Raw genomic sequence first — 23,884 nt, forward strand, 5'->3', positions numbered from 1 at the left:
AATAGTCACTCAACTTTAAAAATAGCCAATCTCGTATACAAGTGTGTGAGCAATGTACTTATTGTGTTTTATTTGTGTACTATCAATTCCAAGTTTACTTTCCACAGCAGTCACTGAGAGCTCAGACTGAGAGTTAGTCCGAGATTACTCTGACGTCCAACAGCTGTTTTGCCAGACAAGCTGGGGCCGTCCCACGTCCCACGGCCCAAGCTTGTCTGGCAAAACAGCCGTTGGACGTCAGAGTAATCTCGGACTAACTGAGAGTGAGAGAAGGTATTTCACTTCGTATCTTATCACCGTTAATTCTAGGAGGAACCCCATTTCTGAGGGGGGATAGGACCTTTATCGGGATTCCGGGATCGGTTGTTTTTAAGCTCGGGATTTCGGGATTGACCCTCTCGGGATCCGGGAATTCTTTATTCGAATTTCGGAACCTCGGGATTTTGTTATTTTAAGCCCGGGATTTCGGGATCAGGACCCCCTCCTATCCCCCCTCATTTCTAAGTCTTTAAATATTAATTTCCTTTGGGTCAGTGGGCATGATTCCTTTCCGTACACACTCCTCTGTTAAAATTGAGATCGCTCTTAATATAATACGACGTTTACCGACATCCAACGAGTTAATTTTTCTTGACGAGTCTCATTGTATTTTGATTTTGACGGGAAATATTTCCGGAAGGGAGACAACTCGAAACGATAATATGGAAGATTTCATTTCGGCTGAAGGGGTGTTATAGGTAAAACTACATTGATTTTAATTTAAATGATGCATATGATTTTAAATTATGCAACAACAATATTAAACCCTCAATAGCAGACAGACATAGAAAGAATCCCATGAGTTTCAAATTAATTTATAAGCGGGGAATCCAGAGCAACCACTCAATCTGATACCCCTTGAAATCAAGAAAACTATACGCATGCGCATTAATACATAAACAAACTCGCGACTTGAGATTTAGAACAAGAACGTTTATTAAATGATATGATGAATGGGTCTCCATTTCTTTATGAGAGTACAGTATCAGTTTCATAACGGTAAAACATAGAAAAACTCCACTTCAGTTCTTATATGACAGAAATAGAATTATCGGAATTCAGAGAACTCTCGCATTTATCAAAACTGAGGAATTCCCTCTGACGTGTTTCTAAATTTATAAAAACACTAAATATAAATACTGATTAATTCTGATTTTCCGTGTTGTTAAAAACACGCATATAAGTCAAGGGAAATATCAAACATGAAGGTTATGAGAAGAACATTACAGGAAAGTTGTTTATGCTCAATCCGTTTGCTTGTTTTTACCTTTTAAAGCAAGACAATCCTAAGAATCTGAGATGTTGCTGAAGTTTAGAATAAAATGGCTGACGTGAGGGAATGAGCCCTGAGTCAATGGTAAAAGTCTACAGATTGCTTGAAAGCAATCGTATCCCAAAAAATAAAGAAGGAAAACTGGAATTTATCACAGAGACAACAACCTGACCAAAGGCAAAGAGCATCAAACAACAAAAGGCCACCAATGGGTATTAAACACATTAAAAAAATCTCCAACCAAGAGGCGGGATTCAGCTAGCTCCTGAATAATAATGTATTCTAATTCAGCTAAAAAAATGACACACTTAACTCAAAAACATGTATATGAGCCAAAACTAAAATCAACCTGCTTGTAAGCACTGAAGAGTAAACACTGCTTTAATTTATCAGTGGATAGTAATATTTTAAAGCATTGGTTGAACAATTATGGACAAAGGGATATAACTCCAATTTTAAAGATTACACTAGTTTTAGAACAGATATTAGATTCCTGCACCTTCCACCATTTGTGTAACTTTCTTGTATGGATAACACCATTTTGTAACTTGAATATCTGAGTGTTTATTTCATTGATAAATTTCTGCAAATGTTCATGGATAGGATGTTGAGAATTTATGATCAATGCACTGTATTTTGTGTACCTCAAAGGTAGTGATAAACCTTGGAAAATTTAGATATCTAGTCAGTGCTATAGGGTTTTGATAGCATTTTGTGCAATCTTTACCTCAAAACATATAAACAAAGGCAACAGGTTCCTGACTCGGGACAGGCACAAAAATGCAGCAGTTTTAAACTTGTTTTGTGAGATTTCAACCTTCCCACTATACCTCTAGCCATCTTTAATAAACAAGCATTCTGAGAGTATTGCATGACAATACATAGTCCTCTACTGGGTAAAAATTCATTATACTGGAACAAAACAACTTGTTCTATAACTTGTCATGGTATAAACAAAAAGAAAATATTAAGTCAATATCTTCAAGCATGACTAAAAACAATGTGGAAAACGGATTATATGAGTGAATTTTTCAAGTCCAAGGATCATAACTCTGCACAAAATTATCAGACTGAATACAAAAATTTGAACTTGATCATGAGCATGAGAAAAAGAAGTGTGGAAAACACTCTATTAAACATTTGATATGATTACAGTGACTTGACTGTTAGTATTGCTATTCACCAATTGCAACTCATTCAAAATTTTGACCCAATTGCAATTTGTTTTATTAAATCAAATTGTTCAACTGGTCAAAAATTTGAACAAACTGTTCAGCCAAAATGTGAAAGTGCAAAGTGATAAAATAAATCATACTTACAATCCTATAAGTCTGTAACTCCACTGTATTGATGTAATTCCTAAATCAGTCTATCAATCTGTATAGTTATATTACAGCCATTACCATACTAAAGGTGAACTGTTTTATTTTGAATTGCTATAAAAATGTCAAAACTAAGCTTTTATAGAGTTCTTCTCGAAAAGTATTCTATATTTATAAGTATCACACATTATGTGAATAAAAACATTTCATATTCAGTAAAATATGTATGAAATAACAATATGCTTCCTTGGGGAGATAACCTAAAATACTATTCTTTTGAATAAAGACTTTTTGAAACCAAAAAGCGATTATCTCCCCTTCCTACAAACATATTGCAATTTCAAATATTTTACTGAATATGAAATGTTTTTATTCACATAGTGTGTGATTCTTATAAATATAGAATACTTTTCGAAAGAAAAACTCTATAAAAGCTTAGTTTTGACATTTTTATAGCAATTCAAAATAAAACAGTTCACCTTTAGTATGGTAATGGCAATAATATAACTATACAGATTGATAGACTGATTTAGGAAATACATCAATACAGTGGAGTTACAGACTTATAGGATTGTAAGTATGATTTATTTTATCACTTTGCACTTTCACATTTTGGCTGAACAGTTTGTTCAAATTTTTGACCAGTTGAACAATTTGATTTAATAAAACAAATTGCAATTGGGTCAAAATTTTGAATGAGTTGCAATTGGTGAATAGCAACACTAACAGTCAAGTCACTGTAATAGTTCTCTAAAATTAGATATGATGTAATACAATGTATATCTATTCAAATTATAATCAAATATTGTTAACAGTACAAATAATTTTTCTTTCATTTGTCACAAACTAATAAAGATGTTTAACTTATTTTAAAAATGTCAACAACTTTTATCTACACAATGTAATGTAATGAAATATATACCTTAATAAAAATAGATTAATATCTAATTAAAGGATTTTACTTAATAAAACAAAATATATATTTAGCATTCAGAAAATTATTTTATACAAAATAAAAAACAAACCTGACACAAAATTCTTCAAACAATTTAACACTGATTGTCTTTTAAATTTTTAAAAAAATAACTTATCTCCCTTTGTTTAAAAATATGGTTTAACAAAGTTCTCTAACATTAGATTTGGGACCATTACTCTAGACTAAATTATCAGACCGGAACAAAACCCTAACTTGATCTATAAATTGTCATGTTAAAACTATATACCAAATATCAAATCAATATCTTCAAGAATGAAGAAAAAAGTATTGAAAACTGATTTGCCAGGCCGGCCAGCCTGACAGACAGATGGACGGAAGAACAGACAGACAAACAGATGGAGTGCAAACCTAAAGTCCCCTTCGATTTTGTCAGAGAGACATACAGACAGAAAAACAGATGGAGTGCAAACCTTAAGTCCACTTCGACTTCGTCAGTGGGGGACTAACAATCACACAGCAGCATGCACAGTAAATCTCAGTTTAAAAGAAGTCAAAATTGTTAGAAACCTCATTCAAACATAATCAGTGATTATTATATGCCACTAACCAATAGAATGAGGTTAAATAACTGACATATGCAGGACAAATACATGTCTCATATTAAGCAATGTTTGTTGAAGTGAGACAAAACTCCTAAATCTTCATATATGAACACTTTTTATTAGACATTTGAATAAAATATGACCTAGTACAATCAAAATATGAACAATAACTACACAAAAGTATTTGCTATGAATAGTCATCATCGTCTGTGTTTTGTGACATTTGTTGCTGTTGTTGTTGTAGAGCTTGCTGCATTTGTATCCATTGTTGCTGTTCAAGCACAGCTTGTTCTTGTCGAGCCTGAAAATATAAACAAGTACTGAGGCATATATGTCTAATGTTTATAATGATTATGCATACAATGGCATTTGATGAGTTCAAGGTCATCAACGTTATACTTTGGTGTCATGAATCCTTTGTCCTGAATAACAAGATCATGAAGATAAGTTTGAGTCAGATACTTGTTTCTAATCTCTATGCCTAGTGCACTTATGTACCAGAAATCGGCACTGGAGTTAGGGCATGATAAAATTAAAGCACTGTAAGTGCTGTAGGCAGTTAACCAAAAACTAAGGCAAACATAATTGACAACTTTCAAGTTTGATGCATTTCCATCAAAAACTTTGGTTTTAGTGAACATCATTCATGGGTGTCGTTGTTTCAGTTTCAATATTGAGAGAGTCGTTGGAAAACTATAAAGCTATATTGCATGATTTTGTCGGCAAATTGAATTCTCATATCTGTCTGTCATCACTTCTGTCATTAGGGAAATGTGATTAAGTAACTACAGAACAAACATCATTTCTAGTTTATCCCTGAGATCACTGAGACGCTTGATGAACGTTTAAAGTGCAGGAATACAGGTGATCCTCTCTATCTGGTAATTGACGTCATAAAAGCGTGCATAATTGACAAGTTTTTAGCTCACCTGGCCCGAAGGGCCAAGTGAGCTTTTCCCATCACTTTGCGTCCGGCGTCCGTCGTCGTCGTCGTCCGTCGTCCGTCGTCGTCCGTCGTCCGTCGTCGTTAACTTTTACAAAAATCTTCTCCTCTGAAACTACTGGGCCAAATTTAACCAAACTTGACCAAAATCATCTTTGGGGTATCTAGTTTAAAAAATGTGTGGCGTGACCTGGCCAACCAACCAAGATGGCCGCCACGGCTAAAAATAGAACATAGGGGTAAAATGTAGATTTTGGCTCATATCTCTGAAACCAAAGCATTTAGAGCAAATCTGACAGGGGGTAAAATTGTTTATCAGGTCAAGATCTATCTGCCCTGAAATTTTCAGATGAATCGGACAACCCGTTGTTGGGTTGCTGCCCCAAAATTGGTCATTTTAAGGAAATTTCACCGTTTTCGGTTATTATCTTGAATATAATTATAGATAGAGATAAACTGTAAATAGCAATAATGTTCAGCAAAGTAAGATCTACAAAAAAGTCAACATGACCAAAATGGTCAGTTGACCCCTTAAGGAGTTATTGCCCTTTATAGTCATTTTTTGTCAATTTTTCTTGAAGTTTTGTTATCTTGTACAAAAATCTTCTCCTCTGAAACTACTGAGACAAATTTAACCAAACTTGTCCACAATTATCATTAGGGTATCTAGTTTAAAAAATGTGTTCGATGACCCTGTCTGCCAACCAAGATGGCCGACATGACTAATAATAGTACATAGGGGAAAATGCAGTTTTTGGCTAAAATCTCAGTAACCAAAGCATTTAAAGCAAATCTGACAAGGATAAATTTGTTTGATAGGTCAAAGTCTATCTGCCCTGAAATTTTCAGACCAATCAGGCAACCCGTTGTTTGGTTGCTGCCCCGGAATTGGTAATTTTCAGAAAATTTTAGAGTTTTGGTTATTATCTTGAATATTGTTATAGATAGAGATAAAGTGTAAACAGCAATAATGTTTAGCAAAGTACAAGCTACAAATAAGTGGATATAGCCAAAATTTTCAATTGACCCTTTAAGGGAGTTACTGCCCTTCATAGTCAATTTTAACAATTGATTTGTACTTGTTTGTAAACTTTTACCAAATGCTTCTCCTCTGAAACTGCAGTAGTCCCAAAAAAGGTCCTGCCCCCCCTCACTAATGAACATATACTTGAAGAAAAACAAACATTTATTCCTAATGATAGCGTTCCTTTGTTTACATTGAAAATGATGTGACAACTATAATCCCTAACATCAAAAATGTTTCAGTATTTTGGTTTCTTTTCAACAGATTCCAAAGTTTGAATGTCAAGTTTGAATTCTAATAATTTATACAGACTTCATCCCCTTTTACAGGTAATGTGTGCCTCATATTATTGTTTTAAAACTTTAATAGAATCACAGACACTTTGAGAGCTAAATTAATCAACAACACCAGATCTTAGAATTGATTGATAGTGTTCAAAATATAAATTAACTATTAAAAGATGTTTTTCTCTTTAAAAAAATATAGTTCTTCATTTAATATATATATTAGAAGTTTAGGATTTTTTTTTAATTTGATCGTGTCCCTCGTTCTCATTTCCTAGAATAAACCTACTTTAAAGTATTGGTTTTGAATTAATATTTAAGAAATTTATTATACTAAAAGTAAAAATATTACTTGATACAAGAATAAAGACCATGTTTTCAGTGTCATGAGTTTCAGTCATCATATTTGTTGGACTTTGTTGTTTAAAAGTTTTTTGTGGTAATAAGATATAGCAAACAGGAAGTCTTCAATGAAAAGTCAGAATACTTCCTTTTTTGGTGGGAATCTTGAAGGTACAGTATTAAATGGCAGATTAAGAGTTTGCTCAAGTTTAAAACTATAATTGGGACACACAAACTGCTTTGTATTTTCAGACAAAATATAGATGAATAGGATCAATTTAGTTTAAAAAAAAATCTGATTAGCCTGCTAGCATTCTAAATTTAGAATGTAAATAAGCCCAAAATAAAAATGACCATGAAAGGGAAGAAAAACATTATTTTGCTGTTAATATTTATTTAACTGTGTTATCATACAACTAAATTTATTCTAATTTGCAAACACTTTTACTCTCAATGTTTTGCATGCATGTTCTCAACAATGATCAATGATGATGTCAAGAAAACATTCTTGTAAAAGAGAAGGATGAAGCTAAAAACAAGTTTTCAATGGAAATATTAAATTCATTAAAAATATTTAAACCATATGTGTTTTGTTTGTTGGAATGAGTACTGATATACTTTATTTGTAGTTCTATAGAATAAAAATTGAAACATTTGTTATTGATTAAATCAGGAACATTTGTATTGACAGGACTCGAAACTACCTAATTATAGCAGATTCTATGTCCTTTCACAGTTAATAAATCATGACAAGAAACAGAAACAGGCGTGTAAAATATGTTCTCTCTATTATCTGAATTATTTCTAAAAATATCAATAAAATGTCATTCAACTTATGTAATAAATGATGCAAGTGTATCTCATTGTAGTTTGTCACTTCAAATTTGTCATAATAGCATTCATGTCATCAGAATGCAAATGGGGAAATAAAAAAATTGTGCCGATGGCATTGCCAATTTCTCAAACCATTAAAAGTGGGTCTCACTCTGGTCTAAGCATGACACAGGATTGACATTTTTTTGTAAGCATGACAAATGAATGGCAAATTCAACAAATCAACCATTTTTATGACCCCGCAACGAAGTCTGTAATTTTGTCTTTCTGTAATTCCGTCATTCCGCAACATACCATTATACGTTTTGTTCCGCTCCACTAATTTTTGCCGAAATTACAGGCTTTGGACTTTGAGAAATTGTTGAAAATCACAGTTATACGGACATTTTTTTCTAAACGCCTTCAGATATGGGGCTGATTTTTGGTATGTTAGTTAACTATGATAAGGAACAGATCAAGTATAAGTTTCGCTCCGCTCCACTAATTTTTGCCAAATTACGGGCTTTGGACTTTGAGAAATTGTTGAAAATCACAGTTATACAGACTTTTTTTCTAAACGCCTTCAGATATGGGGCTGATTTTTATACGACCGCAAAAATTTTAATTTTTTGGTTGTATATTGCTATCACGTTGGCGTCGTCATCCTGCCTCGTCGTCGTCCGAATACTTTTAGTTTTCGCACTCTAACTTTAGTAAAAGTGAATAGAAATCAATGAAATTTTAACACAAGGTTTATGACCACAGAAGGAAGGTTGGGATTGATTTTGGGAGTTTTGGTCCCAACATTTTAGGAATTAGGGGCCAAAAAGGGCCCAAATAAGCATTTTTTTGGTTTTCGCACTATAACTTTAGTTTAAGTGAATAAAAATCTATGAAATTTCGACACAAGGTTTATGACCACAAATGGACGGTTGGGATAGATATTGGGAGTTTTGGTTCCAACAGTTTAGGAATTAGGGGCCAAAAAGGGCCCAAATAAGCATTATTCTTGGTTTTCGCACAATAACTTTAGTATAAATAAATAGAAATCAATGAAATTTAAACACAAGGTTTATGACCACAAAAGGAAGGTTGGGATTGATTTTTGGAGTTGAGGTCACAACAGTTTATGAATTAGGGGCCAAAAAGGGGCCATAATAAGCATTATTTTTGGTTTTTGCACCATAACTTTAGTATAAGTAAATAGAAATCTATGAAATTTAAACACAAGGTTTATGACCATAAAAGGAAGGTTGGGTTTGATTTTGGGAGTTTTGGTTCCAACAGTTTAGGAATAAGGGGCCCAAAGGGTCCAAAATTGAACTTTGTGTGATTTCATCAAAAATTGAATAATTGGGGTTCTTTGATATGCCGAATCTAACTATGTATATAGATTCTTAATTTTTGGTCCCGTTTTCAAATTGGTCTACATTAAGGTCCAAAGGGTCCAAAATTAAACTTAGCTTGATTTTAACAAAAATTGAATCCTTGGGGTTCTTTAAGATACTGAATTTAAAAATATACTTAGATTTTTAATTATTGGCCTAGTTTTCAAGTTGGTCCAAATGGGGGTCCAAAATTAAACTTTGTTTGATTTCATCAGAAATTGAATAAATGGGTTCTTTGATATGCCAAATCTAACTGTGTATGTAGATTCTTAATTTTTGGTCCAGTTTTCAAATTGGTTTACATTAAGGTCCAAAGGGTCCAAAATTAAACTTAGTTTGATTTTAACAAAAATTAAATTCTTGGGCTTATTTGATATGCTTTATCTAAACATGTACTTTGATTTTTGATTATGGGCCCAGTTTTCAAGTTGGTCCAAATCAGGATTCCATATCAAGTATTGTGGAATAGCAAGAAATTTTCAATTGCACAGTATTGCACAATAGCAAGAAATATCTAATTGCACAATATTGTGCAATAGCAATTAATTTTCAATTGGAGTTATCTTTCTTTGTATAGAATAGTAGTTGATAATATATGTTGGAAATTTGCCAGACATGACTATGATGTCATTTTCTATTTTTATTTGCCAATAACTTTATGTAAATAACTTCATTGGAAATTTGCCAATATAAAATGTTGCTGATGAAGCTTTTTTTCCTTATCTTATCTAAAATGTTTTTAGATAATGTATGTTGGACATTTGCCAGACATGACTATGATGTCATTTTCTATTTTTATTTGCCAATAACTTTATGTAAATAACTTCATTGGAAATTTGCCAATATAAAATGTTGCTGATGAAGTTTTTTTTATTGTTTTATACAATAAACAATGTATATTCACTTTTACTACCAACCAATCTTTACCATTCAGTGATAACAAGCACTTTATTTTACATTTTAATATTTTATGATGTATTTAAAAGAGTAGTTATTGTTGCAAACTCCATTAGAAATTTGAATTGATATCAGTTTTGGAAAAAGGGAAACGGGGATGTGAAAAAAAAATGGGGGGGGGGGGGGGGGGGGGGGGGGGGGTTTAAATTTTTCTCATTTCAGATTTCATAAATAAAAAGAAAATTTCTTCAAACATTTTTTTGAGGATTAATATTCAACAGCATAGTGAATTGCTCAAAGGCAAAAAATAATTTTTAAGTTCATTAGACCACATTCATTCTGTGTCAGAAACCTATGCTGTGTCAACTATTTAATTTTAGATTTAAATAAGTTTGAAGAAGAAATCTTTAATTGATTTGTAAAATCTTGACATTTGTAAAAAAAACCATGTAATGTCAAAAATTTGATCACAATCCAAATTCAGAGCTGTATCACGCTTTGAATGTTTTGTCCATACTTGCCCCAACTGTTCAGGGTTCGACCTCTGTGGTCGTATAAAGCTGCGCCCTGCGGAGCACCTGGATGTATCTGAGTTAACCATGATGAGTTATAGGTCAAGCTTAAGTTTTGTTCCGCTCTGCTGATTTTTGCTGAAATTACGGGCTTTTGACTTTGATAGATTATTGAAAATCACAGTTCTACAGATTTTTTCTCTATTACCCTCCAGATTTTGAGCTGAATTTTGGTATGCGAGGCTACCATCATGTTTGTGTCCACATGTGTTTTTATATTGAAATTTTTCAACTTTTGGGACGAGGCCATTCGTGTTGCTTTGACACATCTGCTATCAGTTAACACAAGTTTGGTGACTATTTTTAGGCCCTGCCCCTTGGTCGTGGTCCAGTGACTTTGAATGAAGTAGCAATTTATATTAAGTTAGTTTGATAAGAGCTACATGTGATGGATCAAATTCAATGATATTTTGTATGAGGTTGCAAATCTATCATTACACAATGCTATTATGACTAATTTGAAGTGATTTCGCAAGACTTATGGATTTATGGACACATGTCAGTTTGCTGACTATTTTGACACAACATTGACAAGTGACTTTGAATTAGTAAAATTTTCTGTGTAACTTAATTAGATTAAACAAATTTACAAGAACAAAACTGTTTTGAACACCAATTTGTATTTCTTATTTAAGATGTCAACTTCAAACTTATGTACACATACATATGATTGAGCGTAAGTGCATTAGTGTTATCATCTTATTTAATTGAAACTTTGTTTACTTAATTTAGAAAGATAGTTATAATAAATTACATGTAGATGGCATTTTCAACAATACTGCTATATTAAATATACAGGAATGCACCAGTAGTATCAATTTCTCAAACCTTTTTTGTATATGCAAATAAAAACACAACATATTAATATTGATCATGATTAAAAAAAAAAAGGGCATAACTTAACTTTCCCTTATTTAACCAAAGGCAACATGTTTAGCAATTAGCTATAGTTGCACTTTGATATATTATTTTATCCCACTACACTGTAAATGAAGCATATCAGTATTCTAGATATATATATAGGTATATATATAAAAAAAAAACAAGTGACAACTCTATGACAGAAAACACATATGATAATCATGATATATATAAAGGTACTATGTCTACCCAATCATCTTAGCTCTCATTATGTAATTATTAATCTAGTCTTTCTTTTTTCACATTATGCAATTTATAACATTTTGTCCTCATTATTGTACATTATTTGCATATGTATTTATAGATTTTTGAAGATGCCAAGAAGAAAAAATTGGAGGGCAGCTGAGGCTAAACGTGGTGTGAAAAACCCAAAGAAACAGAGACTGACGGACTTGACTTGGGATACTGGACCCATTAACAGTACAAAATCTGACCTTGACATAGGTGATACTGACACCTTCAACAACAGTAACTCAAATAACATGGGGGATACTGACCTCCACACAAATATAAACAACAGTAACTCAAATAACATGGGGGATACTGACCTCCACACAAATATAAACAACAGTAACTCAAATAACATGGGGGATACTGACCTCCACACATATATAAACAACAGTAACTCAAATAACATGGGAGATACTAACCTCCACTCAAATGCAAACAATAGTAACTTGAAACTACTTGAAAAATCTGAATTGAATAAACTTGAAATATCTGAACTGAATATACTTGAAATATCTGAATTGAATAATCTTGAAAAATCTGAATTGAATAAACACGAACAATCTGAATTGAATGAAAACAGTAACAATAACTGTGCAAATCAAAACAGTAACAATAACTCTGCAAATCAAAACAGTAACAACAACTGTGCAAATCAAAACAGTGACAATAACTGTCTAAAAGAAACTTGTCACATACAAACAGATATTCTGTCAAATGAATCAAACAATAGTTATGCCAAAAAAGAGTCTCATTGTTTTATCCAAACTAATCTGTTGCAAGACCAAAATGAACAATTTAAAACTAATTCAGAACAAGGAGTATCAAAATATTACAATTCTTTTAATGCAAACTTTATTAAATTTGGAACTTTTGACCAGTATGCCACAAAATTTGCTGATCAAAGCAGGGGAAACCAATGTACTTGTAATTGCTTAGTTTTCTTATCACTTTCTTCTTTAAATTTTGATTCAAACACACTGAACCTGGATTACATTTTGAATAAAGGTGATGAAATTTACAGAAAGCATGTTCAAGAATTAACAACACAGGGATTATTTAAAAATATGCTCTTAAATTTTGATGAAATTCCTGTCAAAATAGAAATTCCTGAAGGGATTTTTATAATTAACAAACAAAATATTCTGTTTGGAATAGCTTTACAGTACCAAGAGTTGACTGGATTTCTCACATTACAAGAAGCAATTCAAAATTGTACAAAGCAGTCGAACAAATTTCTTATTATGATTGGAGCCATATGTTCAGCAGTTTATTATTATAATCATACATACTATTTTTTTGACACTCATTCTCATTCAGAATGTGCACTGAATAATCCATTAGATTCCTCTGGCAAAAGTATTTTGATTGGATTTGCTGACTTACATGACCTCCTCAGTTACTTGTATGGTTTTTACACCAGTTTACAAATTGATTTAGACTCTCAATTTGAAATTTTACCTGTATGTATCAGTAATAAAGATACTGACAAAGATGTGACCAAGCAGATTAAGAATTACTTTGAGGATCAGAAACTAAGGAACACAAAACAAAAAAAAGTTTCCTACCAGTATATGAAAGTACCCAAGTTTGTATATATGAAAAACTACATGCAAAAAAGAAGAAAAAACAAACAATTCAAGGAAAGAGAATTAAATGCTAAAAGATATTCAAGAAAAGATAAGAATTACAGAAAAACAGAAGCACATAGAAAGAAGTCTCAGAGAGATAATTCTGATATAAGACAAATGGAAAGACAAAGAGAACTTGCTGCTAAAAGAGAGGCTAGAAAGGATGAAAATTATAGAAGGGCTGAAGCAGAAAGTAAAAAGTCTCAAAGAGATAATCCTGATTTAAGACGGATGGAAAGACAAAGAGAATTTGTTGCTAAAAGAGAGGCTAGAAAGAATGAAGATTTCAAAAAATCAGAACTTGCTGCTAAAAGAGAAGTTAGAAAGGATAAAAATTATAGAAGGGCTGAAGCAGAAAGTAAAAAGTCTCAAAGAGACAATCCTGATTTAAGAGGGATGGAAAGACAAAGAGACTTTGTTGCTAAAAGAGAGGCTAGAAAGGATGAAAATTATAGAAGGGCTGAAGCAGAAAGTAAAAAGTCTCAAAGAGATAATCCTGATTTAAGAAGGATGGAAAGACAAAGAGAATTTGTTGCTAAAAGAGAGGCTAGAAAGAATGAAGATTTCAATAGAAGAGAACTTGCTGCTAAAAGAGAGGCTAGAAAGAATGAAGATTTCAATAGAAGAGAACTTGCTGCTAAAAGAGAGGCTAGAAAGAATGAAAATTTCAATAGAAGAGAACTTGCTGCTAAAAGAGAGGCTAGAAAGAATGAAAATTTCAAAAGAAACGAAACAAAAAAGAAAAAAATTGCCAGACAAGATGAAAACTACAGAAAACATGAGTCAAAACGAGACTTCCACAGAAAACAAGAATATAGGTCACATCCAGAAAATTTAGAAAATGAGCGTTTGAAGAAACAAAGTTCAAGACAGAAAAACCTAGATATAGACAGATGTTATGAAAAGACAGTCAAAAGTACTAAAAGAAAAAACAGTGATTTTACAGATCATGAAAAAGACCTCAAAAAGAAAAGAACTCACGGTATAACCCTTGATACCTGCATAAGAAATTTTAAAACAAAAATTAATGAAGGTCCTACATATATATGTACTTCTTGTCATCAAACTTGGTTCTGTGATTCTGTAGTTAATGCTAAAACTATTAAAATGAATACTCCTGCTAACATGTCTCATTGTTTTACAAATTTTAAATCTGTACAGCACATAGAATGGATATGCCACACTTGTCTAAATGCAATTAAAAGACAAAAAATACCTCGCTTTGCAATAGCAAATAAGATGGGATTTCCCCAAAAACCAAAAGAATTAAATTTGTATCCCTTAGAAGAGAGACTGTTATCATTAAGAATTCCTTTCATGCAGATTCGACAGTTGCCTAGAGGTGGACAGTTATCAGTTAAAGGCAATGTTGTAAATGTGCCTGTTGAAGTTCAACCTACAATAAATTCACTTCCTCATACATTAGAGAAATCAGGAACAATATCAGTTAAACTGAAGAAGAAGCTGGAATTCAAAAAGTGTGATTTTAGTGAAAATGTGAGACCATTTGCTGTCATTTGTGCATTACATTATTTGATGAGAACAAGTGAATTGTACAAGTGTTCTGGAATAGAAATAAATGAGGATTGGATTACAGAAATAGCAAAAATAAATGAAGAAGAAATACCAAATGAAAAAAATAGTACAGAACAAGAGGATAACCAAGATGAAAATGATTCAGAACATGACTCGGATCATTTCAGTGAAGTAGATGAAAATGAAACACATGTTGGTAATACAGATACACTTTTAGATCACATTCCAGACGACAATCCACTATGTGATGCAGGTTTAACTTTTGCTCCTGGTGAAGGTCAACGACCAATTAGCCTCTATAGTGATCCTGATGCAGAGTACTTATCTTTTCCAACTATATTTTGTGGTCAAAGAAGGCCAGATAATAAAGACAGGTCTGTTTCTGTTCACTATAGTGATATTGTCAAATGGGAACTAAGGTCCATGGATAGGAGAGTCGCACAGTCTGTACCAAACATTTTTTTTAAGTTGAAGAAAATTCAGTTAAAAAACATAAGTGATAAGGTCAATCTTGCTCTGAGAAGGTGTCAATCAGAAGGAAAAAAATGGACAGCAAAAGATGTACTCAATCCTAACACTGTAAATGATCTTGTAAGATTAGATGAAGGTTATTACATCTTTAGAAGTTTAAGAAACTCTCCAGTATACCTTGAAAAGAGGAAAAAAGATTTGTTTGCAATGATCAGACAATTGGGTCTTCCAACATGGTTTGGCTCTCTTTCATCTGCAGACACTAACTGGAAAGATTTGTTACGAATTCTAGGAAAATTAAATGATGGCAAAGAGTATACTGACAAGGAATTGGAAGAAATGGATTGGAATCAGAAATCTAAACTTGTTCAGAAAGACCCTGTGACATGCTCTAGATATTTTGATTATCGTGTCCAACAGTTTATGAACTTAGTGTTGAAAAGTGATCATGATCCTATTGGAAAATTGACAGACTTTTTTTATAGGGTTGAATTTCAACAGAGAGGTTCACCACATATTCATATCTTGATTTGGATTGAAAATGCACCAGTATATGAAACTAATTCAAATGAAGATGTTGTAGCATTTATTGATAAATATGTCTCCTGTTCACTTTCAGAAAATGACACTAGTTTAGTCAATTTACAAGTTCATAAACATTCTAAAACATGCAGAAAAAAAGGTCACCCAATTTGTCGTTTTGGTTTCCCCCTTCCACCTATGAAAGCAACAGTAATCTTAGAGCCTTTGAAAGAAAATGATGACATAGAAAAGTACAAGGCTATATATAAAGAAATACAAAACGAAATTAATATACTTCACAATTCTGAAGATATAGACCAGATGACATATGACATGTTTTTAGATGATGTGTTACAAATGAATGATGAAAATTACATAAAGGCCATAAGAAGCAACTTGAGTGGTCCAAAAGTTTTTCTCAAACGAAAACCATCTGAAGTCCGTGTTAATGGTTACATGAAAACTGTGTTGATAGCTTGGCAAGCAAACCATGATTTACAGTTTGTTTTAGATGCATTTGCATGTGCAGTGTATATTGTTTCATACATAAGCAAGTCACAAAAAGGTATGAGTGCATTACTAGACCAAGCATCAAAAGAAGCACGACAGGGAAATTTAGACTTGAAGCATCAAGTAAGGCACATTGGGAATTACTTTTCAAATTCTGTTGAAACAAGCGCACAAGAAGCAACATACTTAACACTACAGATGCCTTTAACAAAAGCAACAAGACAAGTTGTCTTCATTAACACATCTCCACAACACAAAAGAACTTTCCTTCTAAAACAATCATCAGCCCTAGAAAAACTAGGCCCAGACTCTACTGAAATAGAATCAGACAATGATATTAAAAGATACTCGCGTAGACCAAAACAACTGGAGAACTGGTGTCTAGCAGACTATGTATCTCAGCTTGAATTGCAGTATCCTAAAAACTTGGAATCCTCAGATCATGAAACAGAACAGCAGGAAAATGAATCTGAAAGTGAAAATGAAGAGACAAATGCAGATGTTATAGAAGAAAACAATAACAAAATCAACATAACACTGAAGAATGGTATTAGAATATACCAAAGAAAAACACCTAAGGTTATAAGATATGTTAAATATAATTACAAGACTGACTCTGAAAACTTCTACAGAGAACGCTTAATGTTATTTTATCCATGGAGAAATGAACTTTCAGATTTGCAATGTGGACATGAAACATTTGAAAAAATGTACTTGACTGTTTCAAGACTATTAGAAAAGAAAGCTAAGCAATATGAAGGAAAAGTAATAGATCTAGAGAAAGCTATAGAAGAGGCAGAAAATGATTGTAATGAGAATGATCAAATAGCACCTGCCACACAGCAAGTAGAAATGGAAGATGCTGAAATAGGCCCAACAGAATCAGAACAGTATGTTCATTTCAATCCAGATAGACCAACAGAACATAGACTGTATGATATGTCTCGTGAAGTTGGAATTGAAGCAAGAACAGTAGAATTGACAAATCATGCCAACAGAATAAGTGAGAGTGATTATTTTGATTTGATAAGATCCTTGAATAAGAAACAGTGGGAATTTTTCAAACATGTTGTCACATGGGTTAAAACAAAACATGAACCATTTTATACATTTTTGACAGGTGGAGCAGGATGTGGAAAATCTGTAGTTGTCAGAACAATATTTCAAGCTTTACACAGACACTTATGTTCTATTGAAGGTGAGGACCCTGACGATATAAGAATTCTTCTTTGTGCTCCTACTGGAAAGGCAGCTTACAATATAAATGGTCTGACTATTCACAATGCTTTCCAGATACAACCAAATAAAGGACTTGACCAGTCACTGTCATGTGATGTTCTCAATACACTCAGAATGAAATACAGAAATTTGTCTCTGATTTTGATTGATGAAATTTCAATGGTTGGAAACAAAATGTTCTCTTTACTGGAAAGAAGGCTGAAAAAAATCAAGGGAAGCAACTGTTCATTTGGTGGCGTGAGTATCATAGCTATTGGTGACTTTTTCCAACTCCAACCTGTATTTGACAGCTGGATTTTCAATGATCTAAGCAAAGGATTAACAGCGTTAGCTCCTAATTACTGGAAATTATTATTTTCTTTTCATGAACTTACTGAAATAATGAGACAAAAAGATGATTTGGAATTTGCTCAATTACTAAATAGGTTGAGACAAAATCAGCTGACTGAAAATGATTTTGCAGTTTTAAATACAAGAACTGTTTCAATCAGTGATCCATCATACAGAACTAATGCTACTCATTTGTTTGTTGAAAATGCTTTAGTGGATAATTTTAATTTACAATACATATCTAAATTAGGCTCACAAAAGGTTAAAGTTAAAGCAGTTGACACAGTTTGTGGGGATTTACCAGCATCTGTAAAAACAAAATTACTTAGTTCTTTACCAGAAAAACAGTCTGATACAGCCAATCTTGCAAAGGAAGTGGTATTAGCAATTGGGATGAAATATGATCTTACAGCTAATATTGAAGTCACTGATGGTCTCACAAATGGTTCAACTTGTGAACTTAAATTGATAGAGTGCAAAACTAAATCTATAAGACCAAGTATCATATGGGTTAAGTTTGAGGATGCCAGAATTGGTGCTAACAGTAGAAGAAAATATTCACACTTGTATGGAAAAGATGTTGAAAAAACATGGACTCCAATGTTTGACATTAAAAGGTCATTTACTTATAAATATAAGACCTTTGAAAGAATTCAATTTCCTCTTCGTCCAGCAGCCGGAAAAACAATTCATAAATCACAAGGAGACACATTACAAGAAGTTGTTGTTAGTCTGAAATCAAAACGTAAAGGGAAAATACCACATATTCACTATGTTGCGCTAAGCAGAGTAACATCTTTAACTGGATTACAGATATTAGATCTCAATCAAGAAGCAATAGCTGTAGCAGAGTGTGTTCGACAAGAATTACACAGACTAAGGACAGATGCAACTCTACAGTTGTGCTTTAAGCCATTGTATAATTTATCAAGTAACTATTTTAAAGTAGTTTTCAACAACTCAAGGTCTTTTCATGCTCACTTTAATGATATAAAATCAGACCCTAACATCTTGGATGCTGATGTTATTGGTATTGCTGAATCAAGATTTGTTTCAACAGATGAAAATGATGATTTTCATGTACCTGGTTTTGAACCACCAGTTCGATTAGACCAAAAGCAAACAAACTTTAATACAAGACCACCTCATGGATTGGTATTATATTATCGAAATGATTGTATTCTTCACAATACAGTCACTTTCTCAACTCCATCTTTAGAGTTTGTTATAGCAGACATAATATCACCCAGCAAAGGTCTTTTTCAGGTTGTCTTTGTTTACAAAGCACCAATATGTAAATTGCAACAACTAAAAGATACTTTCCTTGCAAACCTTCTTCCTGATGTGTATTTAAGACATCCAAAAATTATCATAATGGGAGACTTTAATATTGATTTAAACACTGGGAACACTTCTTTTTTAAAGTTCATGAGAGATTCATTTTGCTGTTCACAAATTGTGTCTAAACCTACTACATCTTATGGTACATTGTTGGACTTAATTTTCCTAAATTTTGATAGTAAGGTAAATTTTGAAACAGATGTTCTTGATTCCTATTGGTCAGATCATAAAGTTATATATGTAGCCATCGAAACACAATGATTCAGTGTAATGATTATTTTATATGCCGAAACCAGCTTTGCTTGAAACAATGAAAATTAAACCCGCTGAAAAACATGACACATTTGTGGTTGCTGAAAATGCAACCTCAAATGTGCAGGAGTGGTTTTAAAGGAAAATGGGTTTCCACTCCAACAGATTTGCCTTTTCATAAGTAGGAATAGAAATGGAGTTGGCTTCAAAACTTCTGATATCCAGTATTACCTGTATAGAAGAAAGCTTCTTTACAAAGCTTTCTTCTTTATAGGTACACTGGATTAACGGTAGCAGAGGTAAAGAAATTTGAAACTGTGTTGCTTTGACTCCCATAAAGCAGAAAGGCCCTTGGTGATTGGTCAACCATTTTGCTATGGAAGAAAAGTAGAATTCCATTTATTTCAAGTCAGTAATGATTGGAGATATCAAATTTTAGAACCTCTACTACCTGAATGCTCATTGTATCAGTGGAGAGTTATGTGCACTTCGCATGTGAACACTCCTGATATTTACTTGTTATAAATGTATATATATATAATTCTTGAAATATTTATTTTTGAATACAATCAAAAGCCATTACTTTAATATAGATGTAAAAAGGGAGTTTTGAAGACCACAAGTTCCATGCCTCATTTCTCTTCCTACAAAATGATTAAATTTAACTGGCTGTTTGATGAACTATGATTAAATAATCAAAATGTTTATGAATGTTGAAATCCTTGCTGTTATGTACATATATTCATTGTAATTTTTCATATAGATAACTTGATACAATTTACAATACTGTTATTCACTATATATATATAATATACTAAACATTTATCATGATTAAGTATGTACAGTTTACTTTTTGTAATGCCAAATTAATCTATATATTTATCTCATCCAATATTCATTGACTTTTCTGTTTAAGAAATGCTCTCATGTTCATATCAGACATAATAAATCAGTTTTTGTACAAATACCACATGATTTATTATAATATAAGTACTTGGAGTTCTCCAAATTGAAAAACAATCCATAAATCCAACATTTTTGATTTCTTATGATTTCATGTCTTATTCTAAGTACAAGTTTATCAATATGTGTAAATCATTAATTCATGCTAAGGGTTAAATGTTGAGGGAAAAAAATCAAATATTGCATTAGTTTGTCATTCTACTCAACTCTGTGGTTGCTTATACATTTGATAAATATGTAGAAGTCATTTATAAAACAGAAACTAATGAACAATTCATGTAAACATTTGCTTCATAGAGAAGAAATTTGTGAACATTTGCCTATTAGAGAAGAATTTGTGAACATTTGCTTAATAGAGCAGAAATCGGAAAATTTGCTTAACAGAGCAGAAATTTGTGAACATTTGCTTAATAGAGCAGAAATTTGTGAACATTTGCTTAATAGAGCAGAAATTTGTGAACATTTGCTTAATAGAGAAGAAATTTGAGAACATTTGCTTAATAGAGAAGAAATTTGAGAACATTTGCTTATAATAGAGAAGAAATTTGATAACATTTGCTTAATAGAGAAGAAATTTGAGAACATTTAATGACTGTTTTATAATATGCAAAGTAAATTCAGTAAACTAACTGCTGAAGAAAATAAGAATTATATAGATTGTTTCAGTTGTTGTTATAATAACATCATCGTAACAACAATTAATAAACGTATGGAGTAAACTCTAGAATCTTGCATTAAAGCAAATCCACCAGAACTGATATGAATAAAGTTTAAAACAGAGATACTATGGTACAACTCAGTATACCATGAATAGAAAGGAAACAAAAATGACAAATACTTTGACAGATAGTTGTTAAATGTTCAAGAGGAAATAAATTATATATAGAATCTAGACTTTTAAGTTGAAAAAAACTGTTGAATATTCTTCTCGACAAGTCTTTACAAATTAACTTCAAGTTATTTTGAAGGTCAAGTTATGGAAACAATAATCATATCATAATACAATCGCTGTATTGCTTTTTATATATACTGTTTTTACTTTCATATTTTGACTTTTAAAATGTGTTGTTATAGAATGTAAATATTGTTCTATAAGTGAACTGTTTTAATGCACATATATAAAAAAAAAATGTATAAGACAATGAATATTATAATGCATTATTTGAAGTATTTGATGTGTTCAAATTTTTCATAATAAACAATTACTTTTGATGTATTTTTATTATTTTTCACACCCCATTCATTTTTGAAATTAATAAGAACAAAACCTGCAGAAGAGAAAAAAAATGAGTTGGAGACAAACATGGTCACAACCTAAAAAAGACAAACAAATAGCAGCTTCACACATATTAGAACTACTATAAAGGTCGTCTCTATTTAAGCTAGCAAAAACTTAGTTTTCTGTGTCTACCTTCTTGTTCAATTCAAGTAATACCTATTCATTTTAAATCTTAATTTAAAGATCAGGTCACCACTCATAAAAGAGTATAATCTTGGGTCCAGTAAAAAGATTGATACAGTTGATCTGTTTTCATTCTCCATAATGATCAGTAACTTTGCTGTCATAACCAATTGAACAACTTGTATATGATGAACATGTCAAAATCAATTAAAGTTTTCTTGATGATCCTTGACCAGTAATGATAGCGTCTGGCGTATATACAAAATGTAGTCCTGGTACTGATGATGAGTTTATATAGAACAAATATATAGATATGTATGTCCATGAGAGAACAACACAATACTTGAAAAGTGTGTTTTAGACCTCAAAACTAAAAACTAGTTGAAAGTAGTTCAATCACAAGAAAGATAAGATTTTGGTTCACAAAGTTTCTTTTAATAATAAGTATTATTGTTATTTCATGCATCAATTGTCAACAAAAATCTAAGGTGAGCGACACAGGGTCCTTGGACCCTCTAGTTTTCTGATGACAGACAAACTCTAAAGTGGTCTATTAAGAAAACTGTGGTAATGTTGCTTCAATTTTTTTTTTAAGATTTAAAAGAACTAACATTAAACATTCATATATTGTACATTTATGTTTATTTGATGAATTAATCATTATATATAATTAAGGCAAATAATTCATATTTTATCATGGTTTTCAAAAGCAACGCATATATCAAGTATATTTTTTTCATGGACATGAGTCTGCAGTGGTACAAGTTCGCAATGATTGCAAATGTTCTAGTTGATAGTTAATGTTGGTATTATTTGACTGTTAGTAGTTCAAGTTGACTTTAGTACGAGCTTGTAAAAGTATTAATGGACTTCCTTCCCTGGAAAGAAAACTGAGTTTGTGTTCTACAGTACAAAAGTTATGAGACACAAATCAGACAAATGTTTACTACTACAGGGATCAAAGGTGAGGTCTGACTGACCTGCCCGTAGTAAATGAAAATCTTTTAACCTATTCATTTTTTTCAATCAATAAAATTTTATAATAAACAAGAAATAATTATAACATAATGTTACCAAGTCTCCCAAACAAAGCACCCATAATTATTTATTCCCATGGTTGCCTGACATTGGGCAAAGTCTAGTACACATATGTTAGGTCTAGCAAAGTAATATGCATATGTGACGCCTATGAGATTGACCTTGTATGTCATTCAATCTTATTGAAATGACAAACAGGAATGAATATGGTTTAGGAGTTGGTATCTCAATTTTTTACAAGTTCTCAAAACACAAACAAGAGGGGGTTGGGTGACCCTAGGGACGACCCTAATATTTCATTTGATTTTTTAGCTTTTCTCATCACTTGGCGTCCGTCGTCGTCGTCCGTCGTCGTTAACTTTTACAAAAATCTTCTCCTCTGAAACTGCTGGGCCAAATTTAACCAAACATGGCCAAAATCATTGTTAGGGTATCTAGTTTAAAAATTGGGTCCGGTGACCCGGCCAACCAACCAAGATGGCCGCCATGGCTAAAAATAGAACATAGGGGTAAAATGCAGTTTTTGGCTTATAACTCAAAAACCAAAGCATTTAGAGCAAATCTGACAAGGGTAAAATTGTTAATCAGGTCAAGATCTATCTGCCCTGAAATTTTGAGATGAATCGGACAACCTGTTGATAGGTTGCTGCCCTGAATTGGTAATTTTGAGGAAATTTTGCTGTTTTTGGTTATTATCTTGAATATTATAATAGATAGAGATAAACTGTAAACAGCAAAAATGTTCAGCAAAGTAAGATCTACAAATAAGTATCCCTTTAGGAGTTATTGCCCTTTATAGTCAATTTTTAACCATTTTTCGTAAATCTTAGTCATCTTTTACAAAAATCTTCTCCTCTGAAACTACTGGGCCTAATTAAACCAAACTTGACCACAATCATCATTGGGGTATCTAGTTTAAAAAATGTGTCCGGTGACCCAGCCAACCAACCAAGATGGCTGCCATGGCTAAAAATAGAACATAGGGGTAAAATGCAGTTTTTGGCTTATCACTCAAAAACCAAAGCATTTAGAGCAAATCTGACATCAAGTAAAATTGTTTATCA

General features: G+C 32.3%; 1 protein-coding gene across 1 annotated transcript in view; it reads right to left on the reverse strand.

Moving 5' to 3' along the window:
- Positions 1-4,269: 4,269 nt before the first annotated feature.
- The window catches only part of LOC139512605 (protein Dr1-like), a 32,785-nt gene continuing 13,170 nt past the window's right edge, over positions 4,270-23,884 (reverse strand). The window contains exon 4 of the mRNA XM_071300329.1: positions 4,270-4,474. Coding sequence (XP_071156430.1) covers positions 4,361-4,474 — 114 coding nt within the window. The 3' untranslated portion in view covers positions 4,270-4,360. The remainder of the gene's footprint in view (positions 4,475-23,884) is intronic.

The sequence above is a fragment of the Mytilus edulis genome, chromosome 2 (assembly GCF_963676685.1).
Source record: "Mytilus edulis chromosome 2, xbMytEdul2.2, whole genome shotgun sequence".
Lineage (NCBI taxonomy): Eukaryota > Metazoa > Mollusca > Bivalvia > Mytilida > Mytilidae > Mytilus > Mytilus edulis.